Source organism: Antedon mediterranea, chromosome 8, assembly GCF_964355755.1.
Source record: "Antedon mediterranea chromosome 8, ecAntMedi1.1, whole genome shotgun sequence".
Lineage (NCBI taxonomy): Eukaryota > Metazoa > Echinodermata > Crinoidea > Comatulida > Antedonidae > Antedon > Antedon mediterranea.
In genome coordinates this window covers 14,799,779-14,826,414 of record NC_092677.1, presented here as the reverse complement: position 1 = coordinate 14,826,414, position 26,636 = coordinate 14,799,779, and the positions used below count along the sequence as shown (strand labels likewise).

The 26,636-nt window shown below is 34.6% G+C and overlaps 3 protein-coding genes across 8 annotated transcripts in view; 1 reads left to right on the top strand and 2 right to left on the bottom strand.

Annotated features, from left to right (window-relative positions):
* The window catches only part of LOC140057770 (uncharacterized), a 39,476-nt gene extending 21,619 nt beyond the window's left edge, over positions 1-17,857 (bottom strand). The window contains exon 1 of the transcript XR_011846967.1: positions 17,800-17,857. The gene's annotated coding sequence lies outside the window, so the exon portion shown is untranslated. The remainder of the gene's footprint in view (positions 1-17,799) is intronic.
* On the top strand, positions 105-19,577 carry LOC140057766 (uncharacterized). The gene is made up of 32 exons (XM_072103488.1): positions 105-177; positions 930-1,075; positions 3,415-3,483; positions 3,727-4,977; positions 5,404-5,568; positions 6,413-6,552; positions 6,874-6,978; positions 7,097-7,208; positions 7,434-7,546; positions 7,931-8,029; positions 8,121-8,193; positions 8,466-8,563; positions 8,799-9,004; positions 9,507-9,706; positions 9,934-10,232; positions 10,489-10,659; positions 10,859-10,972; positions 11,075-11,356; positions 11,552-11,877; positions 11,977-12,146; positions 12,432-12,511; positions 12,649-12,840; positions 13,049-13,182; positions 13,349-13,433; positions 13,742-13,939; positions 14,062-14,199; positions 14,511-14,653; positions 14,812-14,935; positions 15,126-15,271; positions 15,430-15,550; positions 15,765-16,006; positions 16,325-19,577. Exons 2-32 carry the CDS (start codon positions 943-945, stop codon positions 16,485-16,487), a joined length of 5,892 nt encoding a protein of 1,963 aa, XP_071959589.1. The 5' UTR covers positions 105-177; positions 930-942; the 3' UTR covers positions 16,488-19,577.
* A 2,537-nt stretch (positions 19,578-22,114) lies between these two features.
* The window catches only part of LOC140057767 (protein sax-3-like), a 230,630-nt gene continuing 226,108 nt past the window's right edge, over positions 22,115-26,636 (bottom strand). For 5 of the 6 annotated variants that reach the window (XM_072103489.1, XM_072103493.1, XM_072103491.1 and 2 more), the window contains 6 exons: positions 26,256-26,333; positions 25,072-25,683; positions 24,478-24,633; positions 24,044-24,229; positions 23,805-23,936; positions 22,115-23,529 (listed from right to left, as the gene is read on the bottom strand). In XM_072103489.1, the coding sequence (XP_071959590.1) occupies positions 23,240-23,529; positions 23,805-23,936; positions 24,044-24,229; positions 24,478-24,633; positions 25,072-25,683; positions 26,256-26,333 (1,454 nt within the window). In that variant the 3' untranslated portion in view covers positions 22,115-23,239. The remainder of the gene's footprint in view (positions 23,530-23,804; positions 23,937-24,043; positions 24,230-24,477; positions 24,634-25,071; positions 25,684-26,255; positions 26,334-26,636) is intronic. The other variant, XM_072103492.1, reaches the window with a different exon arrangement.

Here is a 26,636-nt window from a genome sequence, read left to right as displayed (position 1 = left end):
TTAATTACGGCATTGCTGTATTATGACAATACAGTCACGGTTCAATGATTCATAATACATTATACACAATAACGCGAGCTAAGTGTCAACACAAGAAGCTTTCTAGTGCTTAGCAACGTACGGTAATATGATGAAGGCAATGGAGCAGTATAGCGAGTAATATATTCCGTCCAAAAGGTAAGAATACTAGTAAGAATACACATATAATGTGCATAATAGTTTGTAATTTTAGGTCTCACTTTAAACATTATGTATGATAGTGTCTAACAGAGATTCTTCCAAAACGCACATCCTGTTAATTTCAATGATCTCATATAAGCCTATAAATAGTACATCGCTCTTATTTATACTTATACATGGCTGTTATTTATTCATTTATTGACCACGTGTAGGCCTACGTCAATTTTTTCTCTAGGGTTTAACTATACAATTAGAATAGATGATATTTTTCTTACTGAAAATTACAGTTTCAACTATTTAATGACCTTAAATTTTGTTTGATTAATTTTGCATTTACTGAAATAAGGGTTTTTATTGTCATTCATTGAATTGAACAATAAGGTGTTATTATAAAGGAGAGTAAAATAAAGTAGGCCTACATACATGCCTAGATCTATCCATTAGGCCATGGTATACACAGCGTACGGCATACAGTGAAACTCCTTAAAATAGTTACAGTAGCCTATAATACAGCATAGAGATATTTTAGTAAATCTCAATGCATACAGATAGTCACACGCGACTATGACACTGTATTTATAGAATGAGTGACGAGTAGTGAAGAGTAGTAATAAATAACAGATTGACATAATAATCAATGAGATTGATTCTCTTATCATAGAACGTATTATGACGTAATAGGAATGAATGCAGATTAAATCTAATGTCAATTAAACCAGTGGAGTAATATTTCGTTTATGGTTTTTCAGATAATACCGAAACATGGGTACTATTTTAACAAAGAAGAAGGAGGGACCAGTCGCAACGAGGAAAGTAGCTGCAGTGACTGCCTTCAGAACGGCTGGCGCTTCGCTAAACAGCAAACGCCTAGCAGACAAATTAAAACGTGACAATGGTAAAAATTACTGACGTGCTCCTATTGATAACAGTAAAGAACATATATTCATATGGTTCTAGGACACCTACCCCCTAGACAGTTACCCCCCGGATGTTTACCACCCGGACAACTACCCCCTTAGGACATCTACCTCCCGGACAACTACCCCCTTAGGACATCTACCCACCGGACATCTACCCACCGGACAACTACCCCCTTAGGACAACTACCCCCTTAGGATAACAACCCCCAGGACAACTACCCCCCGGAAAACTACCCCCTTAGGACAACTACCCCCTTAGGATAACTACCCCCGGTCAACTACCCCCCGGTCAACTACCCCCCCCCCCGGTCAACTACCCCCCCGGTCAACTACCCCCGGTCAACTACCCCCCGGTCAACTACCCCCCGGTCAACTAACCCCCGGTCAACTACCCCCCGGTCAACTACCCCCCGGTCAACTACCCCCCGGTCAACTACCGCCCCCTCCCCCCCCCCAATCCAAAAGTAGACAAATATGTAGGACCAGTTTCTGTAAAAATGAAATCATCTGTTTTTAACGGGTGTTTCGAAACTAGAGACCCGAGACCAGAGACCTGACACGAGACCCAATACGAAAAGGGAGACCTATATTTGGGTCTCCCTTTTCGTATATTAGGGTCTCCCTTTTCGTATAGTGTGGTCTCCCTTTTCGTATAGTGGGGTCTCCCTTTTCGTATAGTGGGGTCTCCCTTTTCTTATAGTGGGGTCTCCCTTTTCTTATAGTGGGTCTCCCTTTTCGTATATTTGGGTCTCCCATTTTGTATATTTGGGTCTCCCTTTTCGTATAATTGGGTCTCCCTTTTTGTATATTTAGGTCTCCCTTTTTGTATATTTAGGTCTCCCTTTTCGTATATTAGGGTCTCCCTTTTCGTCGTATAGTGGGGTCTCCCTTTTCGTACGTGGGTCTCCCTTTTCGTATTGGGTCCCGGGTCTCTGGTCTCTGGTCTCGGGTCTCTAGTTTGAAACACCCGTTTTTAACCGATTATTCTGTTTAACAGCACGCTAGACCCTAGATGTGCTAGATTTAAAGTACCGTATTTATTGAAAAAAACGGCCTGGGCTGTTTATTGTTTAGGTGGTTTTTAGGTGGACATTTATTGGAAGAAAGTTGTTTATTCAATGGGAGGGGGTATAATCTAATGGAAATAGACCCCCGATTATTCCATATGATGTTTCATGGGAGTGACATGGTCACCGTTTAGTTGAGGGGAATTTATTTAAAGATCGCCGTTTATTCGGTGAGTGAACTTTGAGGTCAAATATCAAAAGTGATATTATTCTTCAAGTGTACAAAAATACATATATGACAAATTTGAGACAAAAATTAATTCTTTTAAGACCAGTGGTTATCGTCGAAGCATTGTCCTGACGCAAAAATTATTATTATTATTAGCGAACCCATTCTTTACAGTAAATACAGGAAGTACTATATAATACGTTCGACTATCCTATGATCATGTGTGACAATCTTCAGTTTATACCAGGCTATATTTATGTTCAATCTTTTACTTTTGTTTACAATAATGAATAGTAATTCGTCAAAGTAACGAATTAAAATATAGTTATTAATTGCTATTATACACTGTTGCAGAGTCAGGTTGTTGAATGGTCTGGGTGGTAGTTGTCCGTCCGGGGGGTAGTTGTTCTAAAGGGATAGTTTTCTGGGTGGTAGTTGTCCAGGGGTTAGTTGTCCTACGGAGGTAGTTGTCCTAAAAGATTATTTGCCCTCGGAGTATTGTCCAGGTAGGAGGTAGTTGTCCTACGGGGAGTATTGTGTTAGAGGTAGTTGTCCGCGGGGTAATTACCCGGGGGGGGGGGGGTAATTCTCCGGGGGTAATTGTCAGGGGTAATTGTTCCTAGGGGGTAATTGTCCGGAGGGTAGTTGTCCAGGGGTTAGTTGTCCTACGGAGGTAGTTGTCCTAAAAGATTATTTGCCCTCGGAGTATTGTCCAGGAAGTAGTTGTCCTACGGGGAGTATTGTGTCAGAGGTAGTTGTCCGCGGGGTAATTACCCGGGGGGGGGGGTAATTGTCCGGGGGATAATTGTCCGGGGGATAATTGTCCGGGGGATAATTGTCCGGGGGGTAGTTGTCCTAAGGGGGTTGTTGTCCTAAGGGGGTAGTTGTCCGTGGGGTATTTGTCCGGGGGGTAGTTGTCCTAAAGGGATAGTTGTCCTAAGGGGGTAGTGGTCCAGGTGGTGGTTGTCCGGGGGGTAGTTTTCCGGGGGGTAAATGTCCAGGGGTTGAATATCCGGATACGATATTCATATATCACAGTACAGTAGTTAGTACGGTTATTTTTCTTCCGACTTTTTAGAACAACCAATCAGTTACGAAGAAGATGATTTGAATTTTCCGCCTATGCCTGATCGTAAACCTATTATTGGTAAGTTATCTTGTTTCTAAATTAAAACACCGGAATACAGTAGGTTGTCTTGATAAATTGAATACATAAATGTGCCACGAGAATAATTAATCAATCAGTTAGTAATATACCTATATATAGTGGTATTTGTTTGACTGCTCTAACTCTCAGGAATGAGTAACAAAGTTATTAAATAGGAAAACAATAATTATTACTATTCGTATAGCTGTATATTAAACATAACAATAAATATATTTTTTTCAGGTAAAAATGCTGCCATAGAAGGACATGCACACTCATTTCATCCCGTTCAGTCATATAACAAGTTAAACTTCAGTGTAAATGCAGGGCCAGGAGGAGGAGCAGCTCTTCTTCAAATTGCGAGAGTTACAGGAAACGGTACATCGGCGCAAGTTCAGCTAGTACGGTGTGGTTCAAGTGGTAACCACTTCGAAACGAAGTCATTGTTCAAAACCGGAGAACACTCAGTCTATCACTATGATGTCATCTATACCAATAGTGCTGGTGCTCTATGTCCAATGGCAATATATGGAACGTCACATACAAATCTTTTATCAAATCTTCCCCAGTATGGAAATTGTGAATGCGGAGTTCTGTTACAAGGTAGCAAGAAAGGAGTCTTCAATACCGAAATTAAAGTCAGTGATCTGCCGAACTTTTTTTCAATTCTAGCGCTTTGTAGTGGCCCTCCAATTAAAGGAAAAACCTCATGCAATGCTTACCTAATACAGTCAGATCCATTTTCATCTGTTGTGTTTCTACCTGATAAAAACGATATTTGGAAATTTACAAAAGATGAAAATGATTTCTTGAAAATTAATGGTCCGCAAAACAGTTCGATACTGTTGTTCTTTAATTCACCAGACGATTTAAAGAGTAAAGTACACGTGACAGGACAGAAACCGTTAATAAATCACTTACAGAGCTTTGTCGGTTCTGAAGAGACATCTCTTCTAAGTGATTTGAAGAAATTACCAAATGGAAGTATGTTTGTTCTATGTTCACATGGTATTGGGAAGGATGATGACACCACATCTGCTCTGTACATTGTCAGCATAAATAAAAGTAATACCGATTGTACATTTGTCCAGGGTATGAGTGGACATTTGTCATCTGGGAATGCATGGACAATCTACACTAAAAATGATAAACTTGTAGCTGTTGGACCAGCAGGTCCCTGTCGCTATACAGTCTTATCAAACATCGCCTCACCCTTTCAAGTAGACGAGAGCCAATTGGCAAATTGTTTGCTGACGGGTGAGGCACAACCAATACGAACTGGTTTAGTAATTCATGGAGATAAGGTAATGGGCTGGATTACCAAAGCTTGTAAAATTAAGCTGTTGCTGAATGGGAAAGTTCTTGAAATTATACCAATGAGAAAGCTTCTAAAACAGCCAGACGGACGTTTTGGATTTTGTCGAGTGTTATCAGAAGAAGATAAGAAACCAGGACTGAAGTTTATACAAGCTTTTGCATATGTGAAAGATATAAGTAAAGATAAACAATCTTAATAATGTCATGTATTATTCTTAATCTTAATGAAGATGCTCGTTCTCAAACAATAATAATAATATCCTGGATTTATATAGCGCCTAATGTAATGAAACCTCTAAGCGCTGAACATTATTACCCCAGTCATTTTTTTGGCTCAAACACGTATGGAAACATACTTCCATATTGCAGCTAGTAATTAGCGCAAAGTTGTGTCTTGATCTAACCGGGTACCCATTTATACAAATAAACATACAAATGTGTGATATATATTATTTAAATACATTTTTACCAGATTTTTTAAAGTTAAGTTTTGAACAAAACTTCAACTATTTCTAATAGAAAATATGTGGCAATTTATAATTTATAAGTATGAGGTGTTTTTGGAAGAACATTGATTATATATTTTTTGTTAAAAAAATTTAGATGATCTTGAAAAACTCAAGGAAATCCAAGGATCACCCCATACCATGACCATACAACCAAGAGGTGTACATGTGGCAATAAATCTTGGTGGACCAGCTTATGAGTCACTCTCAGGAATCGTATTTGCCGACACACAAACACTATTCAAGATGCACGAAAAACATGGTAAGTATGTTACATTACATATTTAATATGGTGGTTGGTTGATATTGAATTCTTATTCCACATTGTTACTGTGTTTCTTTTATCCATCACGACGCCAAATACAATGTTTGTGATTTACACAAGAATATTCTATATAGACATTCACTATTAAATATTGAATACTATACTATAATATTTTTTACGCTGCTGCTCTAGCCCGCTACATCCCATTAGGACTACTCAATCAGAAGCTAAAGCAAGCAGCAGTTATAGTTCTAAGGACGACAGTTTTGCGAAAATGGAAACTACACTATAATTTATAGATTTCCAGCTGCTAGACTCAACAAAGTCTGGGAAAAGAGTCTATTATGACATGTCATGCTAAAATTACAAATCCCAAAGCATTTCTTGTATTTATGAGTCCCATTTGACTGTAATACTGACTTTTGACTGTAATTCAGTGTCAGATATTCATTGAAATATTATCGAAACAGTCCATTAAAGTTTGTGTTTTTAATAGGATACTTCACACTTAAAATATCTAGGGTGAAGAAGTGACCCCTGGCTTGACCTTAGCAATACAATTAACTAAAGTGACAGAAATTGAGTATTCATTTCTGTAACAAAAAAATTATATTTATTCACATAAATAAAGAGAAAAGAAACCCCAAAACCATTGTCTGACAGACAATTTAAGTATTTGTTGCTTTAAATTACATTTTTTTTCATGTAAAATAACTATTAGGCCTATGTGACAATAAATTGACACATTCAAAAACATTTAAAATTAAAAATATTTTTCAATAAGCGAGCAGCGTTTTTTGTAAGAAATATTTCTTGTTTATTATTCGATCTTATCTGTCAGGTCTACAAGGTGTTAGAAAGTTTGTTGATATTGTACCAGAACACAGACTAACTGCTGTCATTGGAAACACTCACGATGGATTCATCGGAGGTACCAGTAATGGCACACATCCTTCATTTCTTGATGAAATGGAATTTGAGGTTAGTAGTGAATGAATGATGCAGTGGGCAAACGGAATACTCCTACATATCCCCTAAAATATGTTTAAATTTTACATAAACTATTTTACATGTTGTTACCGAAAAAATTTATTATGACTAAAATCTCATATCAAACACACCCATACCAACTTTCCTTGTTTATAATTTGTCCATCGGCTTTATCAAAACCTAGGTCACATCCACTGACTGTTCTCCTGATGAAACAATGTTCTAAATGAATTGATCAAAGAACAAACTATATTTATTAACTAACTTTTTGGATTATGTGTTTTAAAATGTTTAGGGTTTTTTTCTCCATAGTTTGACGTGCCAAATGGAACATATAATGTGAGGTTGTATGGCGTCAGCAAAAACTTAGCATTCATCGATGAGTTGATTATTCAAAAAGAAAACGTAGCAGCTCAGGTGCGTATAATGTCACAATAATGTACAGTATTCAAATTAAAACTGTACCAACTACTGAAAAATGCACTCTGTTGAAACAATTGAAAACAAATTTTTTCATTGATTAACTATTGTACAGGTAACGGAGACAACGGAGAAATTACGTGAAAAGGTACCGGGACTGTCACTAAAGTTTACAGATATTGAGACAAAAGTCGACAACAAGAAATTGAAAATGTTGTTTGGAGCGGGTAAGGCAGATATAACAATAGTTTACCAAAACAAGGAAAAGTATACATTTAATAAACAGTTGTACTTTAGTCCATAGTAAAAAGAATCCTCACAAATCAAAAGAATGTCTGAACAGGGATTAATGCATATTCATTAATTTATGGTTTGAGTTGATACTTCAATAAGTTAAAATGAACACTGGTAAGTTCCAAAGATTTTATTAATGCATTTTTAATTTTATCAAGTTAACAATGGACCTGGTGCAAGATTGTCGGCACTGGTTGTTACAGATAAAACGTATGTTGAACCGAAACCTTCAGAAGATGAGTTAGCTGAAGAAGTCAAGAGCAAACTAGAGGTAATGCGTTTTTACACATTTAATTATGTCACTCAAAACTATAAGCAAATGGTATACTGACTTGACAAAACTCTACTTTCAACATGTAAGGCATTATGATGATGATGGACTGGTATGGACATCTCGCAAAATACCATGACATTTGATTTATGCAAATTAACCTCTTCCAGAGTATCATTAGTATAATCTATGCCGCAATTAAATTAATTGTATTTTTTTGTATTGTCTCATTATACTTACCACTCTTTTTATTGATATTGCTTTACCATTGATAGAAACTAATAAATGTTGAATTATAGGTAAACTGTTAAAGTCTTAACTTAATTTCTTTCCATTTTGTATGACTGATGCTTATTACAAACTATTATTTTTGATTATTCTCAGTTAGCAGATAATTTGGTTCCTTTAAATCGCACCCTGTCAAAGAAAGAGATAAAAATTGCCGGGTGGTCATCAAATTTATTGGAAAATGCATCTGGTGAGGTAAGTTTGTACACTAGTAGTATTAATGATAATGTTTATACACCGTTTCCTATGCTTTAATAAACGTTCCTCTTCTGTTTATCCTGGACAGGCAGCCGATATGTCTAGCTGGAATTATGCTGGCGACTGGGTCATTCATAGTGGAGGAGACAATACCGAAACCAGTAAGTACTAGTACTAGGAAATTTGGTACTCAAGTGTGCGAAATAAAACTACCACAATCTAAAACTTGATTATTCATCAACATGCAATAGACTAGCAGGATGTGTGTGAACCAAGTTAACTGTAGCCTACATTTACCCAAAACTAAATTGCCTAGAGATAGGCACTTTCTTTTACCAATGGGTCAATCTCATATTAATTATTGTACAGTTTTAAAAAGTTGTTAATTAACATACATAATTTAACTTGATCAATTCTTCGTGTTATCTTGTAGAGTTCGTTTCTTCGCATATGAATTGCGTAAAAAATCAAGAAATCAATCTTCTGTCTCATTTTTCAGCAGAACATTTGGACTCATGTCCGGAAATTCAGGTATGTTAGGCCTAACTATGTTGGTTAACATTTCTAATGTACACTTAACGGTGTCTTGTTTTTTTCTCAATTTAAGGAATTTCACAGGAAGGCAGGCCATCAATTTGAACATACAGTACAACTAAAATGTTCCTTCTTCGCTTCCATTATTACTACTACTGTCATTCCACTTTTCGTACCATTTATATGTTATTATTTTATTTTATTTTTTATTAATTTGTTTACTTTTCGATAGGCCTCAGAATCGTTCCGTGCCGGAACATGTGGCGGAGGCTACTATTCGCTAACCATTACGCTTATGAATGCTGATGGTGATACTATTGCGAGCAAAACAACAGGTGAACAGGGAAGCATAACGCATTCAGAATGGATTCGTGAGATTTTTGCGTTCAAAGATTATGGAAAAGGTCTTCGGCTTATCTCCTTTCAAACTACTGGTAGGTTTTTGCATTTTAATTCTACGTACGTTTGTTTTTGTTTTTCATCTCACACCTCATCTACCTTCTCTTCGTGACTCTTTTTTGTTCATCCTTTCATATTATCTACATATGTTTGTTGTTTGTTATTGTTTATCAAAATATAGAAAATTAACTGAAACTGAAAACGGAAACATACGGCCATAACATATTCTCTCCATCTCTCATGGTCTCTTGCCAAAATCACATTGGATCTGCCTCTCTTTTTCTCCCGATTGCCATTCAGTTCAGTCCTACTGTTTTCGTCTGCTAGTTTTGTTCAGTACATTTCCATCTTATTCATTTATTTGATCAAAATCACATAAAACAAGTAAAACGGTAAAAATCATTAGGCCTAACTGTCATAGAAAAAAATGTGCATTTATAATTGCTTATATGACTTAATAATATTTCGCCTCTGAAAGACACCGTGGAAGATTTAAGACTGTTTAGTTATTTTGATTGATTTATATTAAAATCATAGGTAGAGATGATAAATATTGGGCGGGACATTTTGGTGTTATGATATCAACCGCTTGTTTACGTGTTAAAAGCGAGACAACGGCTGCTGCCGGTGACGTTTACGAAGATATCATAGGTGGAGAGAATGACAAAAGTATTGACCAAGTTGTCAGAGGGTTACTAGAAGAACATGGCGAATCTTTGATTGAAATTCAACAGGATGAAGGTATGTACTACTTGTATTATTAGTATTATGATCATCGATGTATGGCATGACATGAGTTTCTGAAATTTCAAGTAGCTTCCACACAATCACAGCATTTGTCAAATGTGTTGTGTAGCCTAACTTTCAATCTTTTTTTTTCAAGGTAATACATGATCAATATGTCAAATATATGAATAATGTACATATATAGTTATTATTGCAAATAACCGGTATTCTTATTTATCTAGAGGAAGATGCCACAGTAGATTTTAACAAACCGATATCAAACAGAGCCAACGACTCGCTTCCCGTTATAAAGCCCATCGAACGTAGAACGAAGAAAAAACGGCGCGAGGTTCGCGTGTTTGTGTCAAGTACGTTTAAGGATTTCCAGGAAGAACGGGAAGTTCTTATTAAGAAAGCTTTTCGAGAGTTGAATCGTACATGTACAGAGAGAGGGATATGTTTCACGTACGTAGATCTAAGATGGGGAATCACAAAAGAACAGTCAAAAGATGGTCAAACCATTTCTATCTGTTTACGCGAAGTAAGTTAACCATTGGATGTACGATCGTTCTCATTTAACTTTTTAAATTATGGATATACATAAGACTAACTAACGATTTTCTATTTTTAATAGGCCTAGGCATCGGTCCTTTCAAACATTTATGTCATACCATTTCTCCTTATATGTCGTTTATCCGACTGAGCATCAATTCGAACTGCCCTGAGCATCATTTCATTTCATTCAAGAAATTCTTCAGAAGAAAATGAGAACATTTATTTTCTTGTTTTTTTTATAGATTGATAAGTGCCGTCCATACTTTATCTGCCTACTTGGTGAGAGGTACGGCTGGTCCCAGAGAGAAGCAATACCTGATAAACTTCTTAACAAAACTTACAATGTCGCCATTGAAAGTTACAGTCGTTTCGACTGGATTGATAACTTTAGGTTTGATACTAGTGTTACGAGAGTAAGTTTAAGTACAAAATTATATACTACTGTATAAATGACTAATTCCTTTTAAAAGTTATTTTCTCCATATACTTATATTGAAAATACTAAATACAACCTATTCTGTTCAATTAGACATTTTCATTTGTAAAGTTTGAATTTAGATCAATATATTGTACAAAATAAAACGTAGATAATGGTTCTAATTTCTCTCCTAGTTGGAAGCACTATATGGCGCTCTTCGAAATAAAGAATCTTCAAAAAATCGGTCTTTCTTTTATATAAGAGAGCAACAGTTAGGCGAAGAAGATATGGAAGTAATGAAACAAATTGTAAGTACAGTATGAATATTAACATCAGCCAACATGTATTAATATATTTTAATTTCAAAGAAATACTAATACATATAAAGAATATATCGCATTTGTTTATAGCAAGACGAAATGGAAGCTAAAGCTAAAGAAGAAAAAGAAAAGGAGGAAATGGAAAAACAAGAAAAAGAAAAACAAGAAGAAAAGAAAGAAGAACCAGATATCAAAAAAGAAAATAATGCTTCTTCTAAAACAGATGTTAAAGAATCCGATAGCAAGAAAAAGGCACTAGAATCTTTGTGGCATTACAATCAACAAAGAGAGTTCAGAAAAGTTGTAGAAGAGTCTGGAATGAACGTAAGAAAATATAAAGGAGCTGATGAAGCACACGCAAAGATCCTTGAGGTAATGTACAGTACGATTCAAGTAGTATTAGTAACTATCAGAAGTAGCTTTAGGCTCTTTGCAATTATAAATGAGTAAAAGGATTTGAAATATACTTTGTATAAATTCGCATTCAAATAATCATGCTTTTCAAACCACTGCACTTGCAATCTGTAAAAACGATGTTCATCAATCAATGTATTCATCTCCTTAAAGGATCTCACAAAATGCGTAGATGAGGATTTTCCACCGGGTACTGAACTGACAGGCTTACAACGGGAGAAAGAAGCACACGTAGCATTTGCTGAAGTTCGCTGTCGAATCTATATTGGCAGAGAAGACTACTTCAAGGCAATTGACGATCACGTTGCTAAAGATACGGATGTTCCATTTGTTGTACTAGGAAGGTCTGGTTCCGGCAAGTCGGCATTGATTGCTAACTGGTGCACAAGATACGAGGAAAAGAACCCTAGTCATTTCGTCTTCATGCATTTTATTGGTAGCTCAGCTGAGAGTGCTTCACACTTAAATCTTTTGCGAAGGTTTGGATTGGACATTTTTACTCTTTACAAATAATAAAAAAATTTAAAGTAACATTGTGCACTTTTGTAAAAATGTAAACTGATTTTTGCTTACAACAGATTGTATGAAGAAATGAAGCAGTTCTTTAACTTCCCGCAAGCTGTTCCTTCGTCTGACCGTAACCTTGTCCTAGATCTGCCATCATGGCTCAAACAGGCGGGAAATAGCGGAAAAGTTACTATCGTACTTGATGCTTTGAATCAGCTAGACACGGGAGCTGGAACTACGGGTAAGTTTTGTGAAAACGACCGATTATTGAGCAAGCTACAATAGTAACAAGGCCAACAGCCATAAGTCGCGTGCTCTCACAAAAAAATGAACTTTCAAAAAGTAATGTACATCAAAACAGTTCAAAAAGTACAGAGAAGCGATAAAACGCATAGTGATACCGGACCGACATAGTGAACTATTAAAAATGGATAATAGGCATGTTTGCTTGTTAGTGAAACTCTTACCTAAAAAACAGTAGTACTAACATACAACACGTTAACGTAGTAACTTTTTTGTTTTTAAGGCGACGAACAAGAATTAAAATGGCTTCCAAAATCACTTCCAAGCGGTGTCAAAATGGTACTGTCAACACTTCCTGGAAAGGTATGTTTCAACCAAAGTTTAATATTATTTATCTGGTTTTTAGAAGGTTATAACTGCGGATCATCTGACATAATGAGCTAATGCGATTATTTTAGCTAGTTGATTGATCAAACTAAATAAAATACAATTCGTTTCAGGCCTACGATGCGGTTGCAGCAAACAATTGGCCAACATTTGAGATCTTTCCATTACAACCAAATGAGAAGAAGCAGATAATAACCGAGTATATGACTTTATACGCTAAGACACTCAGTGAAGAACAGATGAATATGATACTAGATGCAGACCAGACCAGCAACCCATTATATTTAAAGTCACTCATGGATGAGGTAAACTATCGCATTTCGGTAGACTTGTTTTTTGGTGGTGGATTGGCCAGTAGGCCTACACCGGCATACGAAGATCTCTACTCTTTTTCGAAGAGTGTACAGTAACTCTATTGAACACACAATGTTTAATACTTTTAATCCGCTCTTGTTAAATGTTGTATCCACTGTCTATATAAATGATCAATAACTTCAATTTTCCGCTTTTTAGATTCGCATGTACGGAAGTTTTTATCAACTAACAAGTGCAATCAAAACGTATCTTCTCGCGGATAATCCAGGCGAACTCTTTGTTAAAATCCTTGAACGTCTGGAAAACGATTTCGAGGTTGGTTCATTTGAAAGGTACAGTATATTTTTGGCAATTAAATTATTACATACTGTCAGTGTATCTTAGTACTGTGGTATCACTATTAGCATAGCACTATGTTACATTGTTGTGTGATAAATACATTGCTCTCAACATTAACAACAATGTCGTCCTATTTTCTTGGTGCCATTTACTGTACAGACCTGGACTTGTACGAGACACTACAACTGCAATTTGGTGTTCTAACAAAGGAATGACAGAGGCTGAGTTAACAGAATATCTACAAGTAAGTTTTCTAAATATAATGCCTTTAAATATACAATTAAATAAAAGTGAAGAAGCAACTGTACATAGCCTAGGTCTACACATAATAAATAGACCAAATTCATTGCAATTATGTTGTACCTTGCTTACAAACAGTATTGTATTGTTTGAAAGTTTACATGGATACATCACGTGTATTAGTTCTGAAAAGAACTGTTGAGTTTCTCAACAGTTATTTTCAGAACTGATATAATATACTGATTACTGATAATGTTAACTTTTATGCAACTTTAATTTTAAATTAATCTTATTTCTAATGTATTATTTAAGGTAACATCAAGAGTATGGTCACCATTTTACCTATCTCTTGAAGAGAATGTAATAAATCGAAATGGAGTTCTTAACTTCTTCCACGACCATCTTAGACAAGCTGTTGAGAGGAAGTACCTGAACACACCCGAACTTAAGAAAGAGTGTTACCTTAACTTGGCGGATTTCTTTAATAAAAAGGACATTGATAATCGCTATGTAAGTTTAACTGTTTGGCCATTTTCAATTGTTAAAATTATAAAAAATGAATGCAATGGTATGGAAAATGTCAATTTACAGTACGTTATACTAATTTGGACATATTTCCTTCCGTGTTTCAGACAGAAGAAGTTCCGTTCTTATTCTCACAAGCTGGTGATCTGAGGCGTCTACGTGCCACAATTCTAAACATTGCAGTCTTTCAAAGAATGATGGCAACGGAAGAGGGCAAATTTGAACTCATCAAAGCTTGGCAACTAGTAAGAATAAATTAATGTTATCTTATGAGCTGGTTCAATGTCACTATAATATGTTTAGTTTACTATCATAGGTATACATAATTATTGTAAAAAGAATAATATGTATTTAATTATGTAAGTAACGACTACTAGGCCATCATATCATTGTTTTTTTGCCAACCTCCACATTACATGATGTAGTCTATATCGTGCCTAGCTTACCTGGATAAACCAGCATTAGCCTCTCTCTCATTCAGTACATACTAAAACATTAGAAATTATTAAGTAAAATACAAAATGTTGTTAGTGTGTATTTATGTATATTATTTTAGCTCGGTGGTTATGAACAAGTTGAACAAGCGTATCTCGATACATTGGCAAAAGTGGAAACGTGGGAAAGTACAAGAGATAAAGCTGGTCTAATTAGATCGATGGCAGGATTCTTTATGCAGTTGGGTCTTCAAAAAGGGGCAAGGTTAATATTTAATATAGAATATAGAATTGAGTGACTATTTTTTAAACATTAGTAGTAGTCTTCATTGAACTACAATTTGTTTGTGTTAATCCATTAATAAATTCCAATTCATTAAATAACTAAAATAACCATAGCTATTTATGTACATTATTTCTAAGATCACTGTATGAGCGGCTGCTTGAGGCTTTGGAAACAAAATACAAGGAAGATTATTCAACAATTGTATACCATCATAGACATTACACATACAAACGACAATGTGTACATCCAGAGGTGCTGGAGGTAAGCGCTGCTGCACTGCAAAGTTTGATATTTCTAACATTTATTTCGTTTCCCAACCATTGTAAAAATAACCTATGTAAACTACTACGAAGTGGTAGATTCTGTGTGTACGCGGACTCTGATGTAATTTTACCAGATATTCATAATTAGGAACAATATTTACAGTGTATAATGATGTATTCGTTGACAGGTAATAATACAGCTAGGCTTGGTTTGTCGAAATCTCGGGGAACTCGATGATTCTATGAAAAACCTACATGACGTCATTAGTCGTATGAACAAGATTCGCACACCAGCGCAGAAACTCCAATTTGTGAAAGCTCTTCTTGGAATGGGGTAAATACAATATAATATATCAAAGTTCATGTTCTTAAATTATCTGAATCTTCGTTATCATGCGTTACAAACTTCGTCAACATTTAGTACCAAACCAATCTAATTAATATTCACAAAATAAATAGGTTTGATATACGATTTTCTTATGATTGTTAAAGATCTGTACTTCGACTTCAAGAGAAAGCAGAAGAAGCAAAGAAATATTTAAAACGAGCTCAGGAGATAGCAACCGATATTCTAGGAAAGAACCACCACTATGTTGCCGCAATAGTTGGACAGGTAAATTCAACTACATGCTTCTCCCTTGTGGGTCACGTCATATCAGTGCTCGACAGTAAAGAATGTTAACGGAATAAAAAATACTAAACATTTTTAAAATTTTAATAGTTAAAATAACCAATAGAAACCAACCAATAAATGGACGTCATGATGTTGTTTTTGAAAATAAATTTAGAAAGAAACACAATTGATACTTTCGATCTGTATTTCTCAGATTGGAGAGCTTTCGTACGGACAAGGTCGTCTTGAAGACGGGTTGATCCACCATCTTTGGGATATGCAGCTAACCCAAAATGAAGTAGGGTTGAGTCACCCACGTGTGGGAGCCATCTTGAATAACATCGCTTTGGTTTACGATGACAAGAATGACAAACTAGCTGGAGATTTATTCAAAGGAGTGTTGAATATCATGGTACAGGCTTATGGACAGAACCACGTTGACGTTGCAGTTGTCAGGTACGTTTGAAGTGTTTTAACACTTTTAACTTACTGGAATGTCAACTTGTTTTCTCTTTCATTATCCTCTAATATCCGATTTGTAATATGCATTTATTTGACTGGTGTACAACTACTATATAGTTGAGACTTTACAACAATAGGTTTAAAACAGTCTTGAACTCGCTTATTTTCTTCATTTGCTAGAATTATTCTATATTTATTTTAATACGTAATGTATTTATCTATTCTATTTGAATGGTATAAACATATTCAACAACAAACATCTAGAATGTCTAATGAGAACATTCATAATTTCTACTGTATATTCTTTTTCAGATATAACTTAGGAGCGTTCCTATTTGCAAATAATCTCTTTGAAAGAGCTCGCTACCAGTTCAACGAAGCATTGCGAATATTTCAACTCTTCCTTGGTGGAGATCACCCGGACACAAAATCGACAACAGCAGCATTAGAAAAACTTAAGGCATTCGTAAACTGAACCTATCAAGAGTATAGAATATATTCTATACTCTTCTATAGTCTACTGTAGATATTTATTAGCTATAGATAAAATGAGTTGGCAGCATGCGATAAATTGTAAAACTAATATGGCTTTACCACCACTTTTTAATTAAATCTACTGAACAGAACAAAAATACATTTTAGTGCTGACAATTACAATACATTTATCTGTTATTAACGTCATAGTGGCGGGGGCAGAAGAATCCGTATTCGTCTATTTGACCACAAATATTATACAAATAATGAATGTTTATGAGTGCAATGGTACAAATAATGGCACGAGGTGAATGATGAAAGGTTATATCAACGAGGCAAAGCCGAGTTGATATAACCTTTCATCATTCACCAAGTGCCATTATTTGTACCATTACACGAATACAAAACATTCATTATTTGTTTTATATAACATCTAGACGTTTTTTTTTCGTACACAAAAAAGTACTATTTAACGATCGTTGAATAGTGCGTACTATTGCACGCCATGTGACCCACATTCGTCCAATCAAATGACAGGAATTTATATAGGTGTTATATAATATTAATTAAATCATTTTAATACAAGCTTCAAATTGAAAATACATTATAATGTGACAAGGTGTAAAGCTCTGTCTACACTATCAAACTTTATATGGCAAAACAATGTGATATTCCCATATATGGACATGATGATGTCATATCACTAACATATTTGGGTATATCACTACCAGAGCTTAAGACCAGTTACTAGTGTATCGATCACATTTAAAAAACACGGTTTCTGTAATCGATTAAGATTCTGAGAAAATCATTTAATTTTTTGTTGTGATATGTTCATGTCATGTTGATAAACAACAAGGCCATATACATAGCTGCAGCCGTGTGCTCAAATTTGATTTAGTGTTTACCGACGGACCGACATAGTGAGCTAGAGTCGAGTTTGCACGCAACTAAAAATACAAATATTTATATTGTCACATGAAATTGTCCCTAATATGTTACAATACAAACGGAGACTCTCACATTATTACTGTCCTGCCAACAATGTGGTTGTGTAGGCCTAAACAATCAAAATACACAAATCAAAGTTGTAAATAGTCTACCTCATATAAATAACCGGTCTATCGGTCGTTCGGCCTGCGCTACCAATCGTCAACAAGTGTTGATGGCGATGTGGATTCGCGCTTTTATTTAAACAATGTAAACCTAAAACTCGAAACAGACCACATCTTACTGTGTAAACTACTGCTAAAAACAATTATATCGATGTTGTTAACGGAATATTTATAAAATATGTAGTATCTAAGACTTACTCGTTTTTTGTTTGAATCTGGCTTGTTGGTCCTACCGTCATCACCGTCTTCCACACGCTCGTATACAATCCGTTAATTTGTGTTTATTCCCGTATTATTACAGTATTATCCTATCCATTTTCCCTTGATTCAGTTTTCAGTCTTTAAACTTGCTAATTTCTTTGTTTATTTGATCTTTTTAAAGTCAGCTGCGTTATGTACTTTCCGCCATCTTCAATCTTCAACAAACGTATGACAGCATACCTTTGACAATGGCTTCATTGTTTAAAATCCAAAGAATCCGTGACGTATGCATGACTTATTGGTGGTCATGTGATTTTATCCTAATTAACTAATTACGGATGGTGGATCGCTGGACAGGTAAAGGGAAAGACAGAATATAAAAGTAAATATATAATGTACAGTACAGCCCAGTGGGACGCCCTACTTATTAAAAGGGTAGAGCTATATTTCAAGGAAGGAACGGGATAGCCTAATATATGTTTTACGAAACCAATGCCTATTCAGGGGAAACCTCTATTAAATCAATCGACACTGTGTTTTTCCAGGTATCCTCTCAATCAGGGTTAGTCTACAACATCAATCCCCGATATAGAATTCAAGCTTAGTTCCCACTAGGACCCAACGCAAGGACGTAAGCGCAACGCAAACAATTTGACCAATGGCAAGCGACAGTTCGGATAATTCATCGTTTGTGACTGCGTTGCGTTCTAGGGAACCAAGCTTACGCATTAATGACAGAAGACAATATATAAAACGAGTCAATCAATTACTACTGTTAACACAGATTTAATATTCAAACTTTGTGTGTAAAGCAGTGCTTTACATGTAGATATACCAGGCAGCGGCTTAGTGTTGTGAACACGACAAAATACTAACCTCACTTTGTTGCATGTAACTCAAATCAAACATTATTTGGTAAAATATAATCGAATTATATTAGAATAATAAAAACAAATATTGGTACTTTGCAAACTTATGTGAATGATTTCGATCCACAAAACCCCCGGGTATGGCAAGTACGCCTTAAATTGTGTTATTTAAGCCTATTAATTTAATTTCTGCAACGTATATTCTCCACACAGATTCATTGCTTTTCAGAACCGAAAGGTCATGGTTTGTCTACAAAACGTTGGCCTAGGAGAACCTAGGCAAAGTTTACAGCTTCTGAATCAATTATTGCAAGCGAAGACTACACAATGCATAGTCAGTGGGTGCTCTTTTGGTATCCAATGAAGCGACATTCCTAAGGCCTATTGTACAATCTGTAATTTCTAGTAAATATAGATAGTAATACTTTATTTTGTATACTAGCACAGGTTATCTAGAAGAAAATGAATATGAAATTTAATGTGTTTTGGTGAAGTAATGCTATTAGTCAGCCTTTTTCAATATAACTTCATCCAGATACTGGTGGTTATTTTTTAGAAAGAAGAACTTAGTATATAGGCCTAAACGTTTGATTTGAGTGACATACAGTACATACTGAATTAGATAGGATAAATGTTCGTTCGGTAGTATTTCCTTCCTACTATTAACGACATTATTATTACAAGTATTGTAGACACAAATATTTAATTGAGACTCTTATTTTGCGGGTACAATTTCTGTGAAACATTAAGGTCAAACTTTGTTGGGTGCAGAAGATGTCCCCTTAAAATGAGTTATACTATTCCATTATTATTTTATTAAAAGTAAATACAGCTTATTAGATTACATTACTGTACTTTTTTGACAAGAAACTAGCTTATCCCTTTCAAATATTTAGGCTTTACACAACAGACTTAAACGTAAATAAGTACAGAATATGGTGATACTTATCGTATACTGAATGAACTTTAAATACATTTACTTGTAAAGTCTAATTGTGTATATTTTTACGGTCAATTTGATTTTTGTTCTCAAAGGTGAACATCCCTATTTGTATGCACTAAGAACATATGCATAAGCCGAGTTCACACACACACTAGAGTTTAATCGTGCATAGAGAGTTTTAAGCTGATCCGAATCATAGTTACATCCGATGTGCTTGTGTGATCGGATAACTTTATTATACCTCCAAAGTAGGGCCCTACCTGTAATATAACTCTTTCAGAAATGCAGTATATATAACTTTATACCACACACATGTGAACGCGGGACAAATCGAATGAAACGCTGTATTTAACAGAGCGTGTAAACATAGCTTTAGATACATTATAACACAAGTTAGAATAATATTATTATAGATTAAATTTAATTTGACTGATAAAATACAATATAACCGAACGCAACATTTATAGCCCCGCCATACAAAAGCCAGAATACAGTTTTTTTATAAGCATTAAAACTAGTACGCTTGTCTGCCTGTCGCGCACTGCAATATCATCGGTGGAAAAAATACATAAAATAAACAATAATTATTGTATTATTTTACAACTATGATCAGTTACAATGATAGTAGCAAATTCATAATAATTGCATTTGAAATGAATATAATTTGTCAATCATTTTAATAACAACACTTTTTTTCATATAATACAATCAAGCAGAACATATACACGATTATTTCTCATTATAAATTTCATAAATATGTACAACCGATTTTTTGTTTAACTTGTCATAAACCATGACATTTATATATAATTTTAAACACCGCTGATCTAAAATCTAAGGTGTTTGGCAATATATAAAAATATCAATAACACTATTCAACTTCAGCTCATAAATAACAATAACAGCAAAATGCTTCAACAGTGCATACCAAATCAAATACCAATGCTTATACCAACATGTTATACCACAATGTTGTATACTATATACCAAAATGTCCTCTTTTCAAGGTGCCGGTACAATTACATTATCAACACACTAGATACCAACGCTTTTAAATTGGTATATATACTAAGTGCAGGATTTATTCAAACTGTTAGATATACAGTTTTTCTTTTGAAAGAAACACACATATGTATATCAATGGTAGAAATACCACCGCACTGTTTAAACCGATGAGTTGGTACAGGTTTCACATAATGGTAGACATTACCACTATACATTGGTAAAGTTATAAATGTACATATACCAATGTACTGGTATACAATACATTGGTACAGATACCAAACATATTGGTAAAGATATCAATACCAAACTGTACATTGGTACAGATACCAAACATATTGGTAAAGATATCAATACCAAACTGTACATTGGTACAGATACCAAACATACCGATCAATCCCAAAATGTACATTGGTAAACATAACAACATACTGGTAAAGAGATCAATACCATACAGTACATTGGTAAACATAACAACATACTGGTAAAGAGATCAATATCATACAGTACATTGGTAAACATAACAACATACTGGTAAAGAGATCAATACCATACAGTACATTGGTAAACATAACAACATACTGGTAAAGAGATCAATATCATACAGTACATTGGTAAACAACCTGATACCTATACCAATATTTGAACAGATACCGATGTGATTAGAGTAGGATATTATCTCTGTACAGCATTTGCAAACTAACCTAACTCTTAATAAATAATTTGTAAATTTAAAATTATTTTTCTTGGATTTTACCTTCTTACTTATATACATCTTATAAAGCAACATCTCACAATTTAAAAAGCACATTTTCATGTAAATAAATGTTTTATTAGTACTTAACAACAAGTGTTAATATTGTACCATTTAATTTAAAATAACTTAAAATATAAAAAGAATTCTATTCTCATTTATTCTTCACTTCAATAACTTGATAAAATAAATGAAGGCAAACCATAGTAACATTTTCAACATCTACAGGCCTTTTCATTTTCTCATATAATATGTGCAACTATCTGTAATTAAAAAATCTATTCCTAGGCATATAAGAACAATATAAAAATAAGGCAAATTAATATATTTCTTTTTTGTTTAGCCGATCGGTGGGCTCAAAACATTACAATCAGGTTTTCATTTTTCCTTAGCAATGTACTAAAAGTAAAGAAAAATTATTAAAAATGTTTAAACTTAAAAATTCATTACATATCACCTTTATTATACTCTATGTAAAAAAAGTAAGTGCCAAAAAAATAATTAAAGCAACAACGTATCAAATCCCTTTAAAATTTGTAATAAGAATTTGAAACTATGAAAGGCTTCTACTGACAAAAATATTGCAATTAACAGGATCAAATGTCTTACAAAAATACAACTTCAACTCTAGAAACTCCATAATGTAAATGAACAGTGAACATCTAATTATAAAAATTAAAAGGCATCAATTTTTAATAAAAATAATGTGTCCAGACAACAATAATAATAATTATATATTTCAATTAACACTAATCAACTTTGTACAATGCATATAACGATCATTTCACATTTCAATACTCTATTTACGAGTGCTCGGGGGAGTGTTACGCAGTCAAAAACCTAAATCTGTGAAGATTTTCCTTGTTTTGTAGGTATAAATATACCAGATATCATGAATTGAATACACAACAGGTGTCCAAAGGAATTTGAATAACAAAATATATACATTTGAATAAAATGATTTTACAGGTGAAATTAAACATTATGAAATATCAGATGTTCATTATTTTCATATAACATGTATATACACCTCTAAAATCATATAATTATGGGCATAATTATGATTTTGAGGTGCTATACACAATTACTATGACATATCAGGTGTTTATTTGCATGACATATAAGTATACACAAACCTGAAATATCATAGAACATGTATAGTATGATTTTCTGGAGGCAAACACAATTATGAAAAGTTGTATAGCATAAACGCACAACAGCAACAATTTGCAATATACTGTACTGTTAGTTATTTTTTCCCCCCAATCTATTCCATTTAATATTGATTACCTTCAAATGAGATAAAAACATAATACTAACTTGCAGATACTACTGTGTTAATAAATATACTTTCAGGATAGGTTGGGAAACTCTACATAGTTTAAAATTATTTGTATACACTATTTCTACATGGTAAAGTCTATAGTAAAAATCAACATTTTCATTGTTTTGAATAGAATTAATAAGATTAATATTGATTGGCAAGATTTGAACATCATTTACAAAGCTGTTAGTAAATAAAACTGATAAAATAGACTGAAAAAAAGCCTTGACATCCAATTTTTTATTAATTCATGATAATAGTAAAATACTTTGAATCACACAGTGCAGCTTAAGTTACCATTTCAATACTGCAATCTGACGGCGGTTACTTTCATTGTAAGCTTAAAGCATTCCATATATTGTCATTTGTACGCAGGTTGTAAAGCTCATTGCATCCAATCCAAATTAAACATCTCCCAGCATTGTTTATTGTTTAATAATAATAAGACAATCATGATGATATTGACATCTGCAAATCGCATCGCATTCAGTTTTTGAAACTCCCGGTTGTCAATCAAATCTTCATTTTGGGAAAATGTCTTGTTTTCAAACGCTAGTATTTGCACTTAAAGCTAACGGATTATTAGTTAAAGTCATTCCGAGGTCGTTCATGTCACGATATAATTCTACCATGTTTGTTAGTTCATTCGGCTCTAGGTCGCCATCTGACCTACGACTTCTCCTACTGGAAAAGGTATTGCTGGGAGATGACGACGGAAATTCAGGTTTATCATATGGTGGCAATTCAGTGTCATTTTGCAGTGATGCTGCTTCTTTATTGGCGTCAATTTGATCTACTTTTAAACCACCATTCCTTAGATTTGATTGCACCTCTTCTGTAAAAATAAGCAGAAATTAATGCACTACAACATACACAAAACATTATAATATACAATATATACAAAAATAAACATTTTATTCATCCAATAAAAATGAAATTTTAATGAGTTTTTCCTTCTATTTCTAAATATCTGGTTTTCTGAAATGTACTGTTTTTCAGAATGCAATTAACCAGGATTTGGGATCTCTGAGTTTGGGAGAATATCTAATTTTGAGAATGCCTTTTTGATAGAGTTGACTGTCATTGGAATCAAACAAGATTTATTCTTACTCTGGCTAGGATCTTGAATATTCTTCTTTCTAGCAGTCGGTCGTTTTTTCTTAACCTCTGCTCCACTGGCACAGCTGTCAGTGTCGCTTGGGAACCGTTGCCGAAAATTCTTCAGAGCAGATTTGTTTTTATCTGAAAGTTAAAGCAATCTCATTAAATTGAAGTATAAAGACAAAACTGAAAATGCAATCCAAATTTGTTGTAGATGGTAAAGATTTCTATTAATTTGACCAACTTACCATTTTTGTGTTGCACACCATTGGAGCTCACAACTGGTATTCCAACATTTTCAGCAGCTTGTGTGAGGGCGCTGGCAAAGTCGGTATCTGTGAAGAAGGAACCATCGGAGCTTGACAAACGGCTGTTCCGGGCACTGCTTTCACTCCCACTGACATTGATTGAAGCCCATGATGCCATCATAGAATCTATATGAACAGGATTTTGAATAAAGATATTCAGTTTTAAAGACGTCTTTGTTTGTCGTTTGAACCTAAAATCCGCCAAAATTGTGTCAAGAAAAAGCATGTTGCAATTTCCCATAATGAATAAACATGCCAGTTCTCCGAAGTCGTTAATCGAAAGCTCTCTGGCGAGGTCATGGAGTACATGTTCTGGTTGGTTTGCGCACTCCGACCTTCAAAAGAATGTATGATTTTTAGATAAGAATACATACCGGTGCAATTACTCTCTAAATCCGTTTCATCATCTTTTGCAGACATCTCTGATTCTGATACTTCAGACATCTCTGATAGGTAGGGATAAGACTGTGCTGTTCCTCCTCCCCCTCTATATCCTACTCCATTAGTAAATCCTAATGAAAGGCCTGGACCTAAATAATTCAACAAGATACACAGTTTACAGTACTATAAAGAAAAGGGTAAGATAATAATCGATTATCTTGGACCAATTATCATTAACTTTACTTTTTATTCATTACTTTACCCGGGTTAATAACAAAGCTCGGACGCACCCTATATGTATCATTTTCAGCTATTGACTTTCAGAGCTATGCACCTGATGATTGGGTCACTATAACACAACATGAAAACGTGTTTGTACCTATTATGTATGAGAAGTTAACTCAAATGTTTCTAAATTGTAAGACTGGATCTTAACAGAGGAACATGGAAACTAAGATGGCACGTTTGATGATTTTTGGTTGTGTACAACATAAATAGCAACATTATAAAAATCTTTATTTTAGAGTTAGGCCACCTTTTTTTTAAAGGCACATACTGTAAGTTCTCAAAGAATAAAGGAGTTTTACCTGAAGGCGTTTGCTTTAATCTACATGTAGCTGGCATGACAGGCCGCAGATCCTCATTATCAGACATGGCTTCACTCTGCGACACATCATCATTGAACTGTAAGAGTTCTTGGCCAAGTTCTGCGTGTCTTGGATCCTCAAACACTTGATGATTCGTTATCACGTTATTGTGAGGGCTCTGTCGCATGTGAAGGTTACAAATATTCTGTGTTGTCGGCGACACTGCAGAGTCTCGTAGATTATTAGAGTCTGATGTACAATCGCTGCCGCCGTGATGCATGCGTGTAACTGGACTTGCATTATTGTCACTATTCGATTCTGGGTATTGTATTTGTTGTATAACAGGCAAGGGGCCATAATTTTTATTGTACGACATGTCCATCTGTGAGAGGGGGTTTGTTGTGATGTGCGGTTGTGTTACAGGATTGGAAGACATGGGAATGGTGGCACCATGGTGATGGTTTGTGGGCAGGGTGTGATGGGAACCAAAGGTAGATTCAATATCGGATGGAGGTGGGTGTTCTGGTGGTGGCGGTAGTAATTCTGTTATATTCGGAGCAGGGAGCTTATGTCCACGTGGATATGTTCGCCTTCGACGATTTCCCCTTTCATCTAGAGACAAAAAAAATTGCAATATGGTTATACAACGTACTAATCTATTTAGTAGATCCTGCAGTTAATATTTGTCAAAAAAAAACCATTTTGTTCTGTGTACTATTACTCTTAAACTATAATGAATTCACAAACATAAAGCTATGTGCTAACAATATATTTATTAATTAATTAAATTGCAATAAGAAGTGCCAATGTAAGTGCTTCTACTGATCTAATGTGGATATAAGCATAAACATAATTAGAGGAAGGATCTTTTTTTATAGATTATTATTCGGAATGGCTTATAGCTCAGTGTTGGACTTTACCTAAATTAGGTGAATAAAAATTCTCAAAATATTACTGTAAAATTAACCACCAGACATAAAACTATTTATTAATATTTGTGGTCAATATTTGGATAAATTGTTTAGTGATAGTAAGTGATAAAAAGCTTACAAACATAGTTTTTAACATTACGAATAATAATTTTAATTTTTATTGCTGTCAGTGTCAGGAATAGTAATCATAAAATGTAATAAATATATAGAAGGCAAGCGTCTAAGAGGAAGCTATACCCATTGGCCACTTACCAACAGAACTACCACCTGAGTCTGTGAGGACACCATTTGTTGTACACGTACATTCAGACATGCAAGAGCCTAGGGTGCCTGGAAGGGGGTTAAGATGCAAGCAAAATAAGAACATCAATCAATCAAAGTACACAATAGGCAAACCATAGTCAAAGATGCAGGTAATAACAGTTAAAAGAAAATGGAAAAATAGACATTACAAAGGGAATATTGAAAGCAAAAAGTAACAAAGGTCAACTCCCCTGATACTATTAAAAGCGTTCTGTCTACACTATCAAACTGTATGCGATAACAAAATGTCATCACACTTTTTAAATAGTGTAGACAGAGCTTTAGAAAAAAAATACAGGAGTGTCTGTTTTGGGAAACAGTTGACCATAC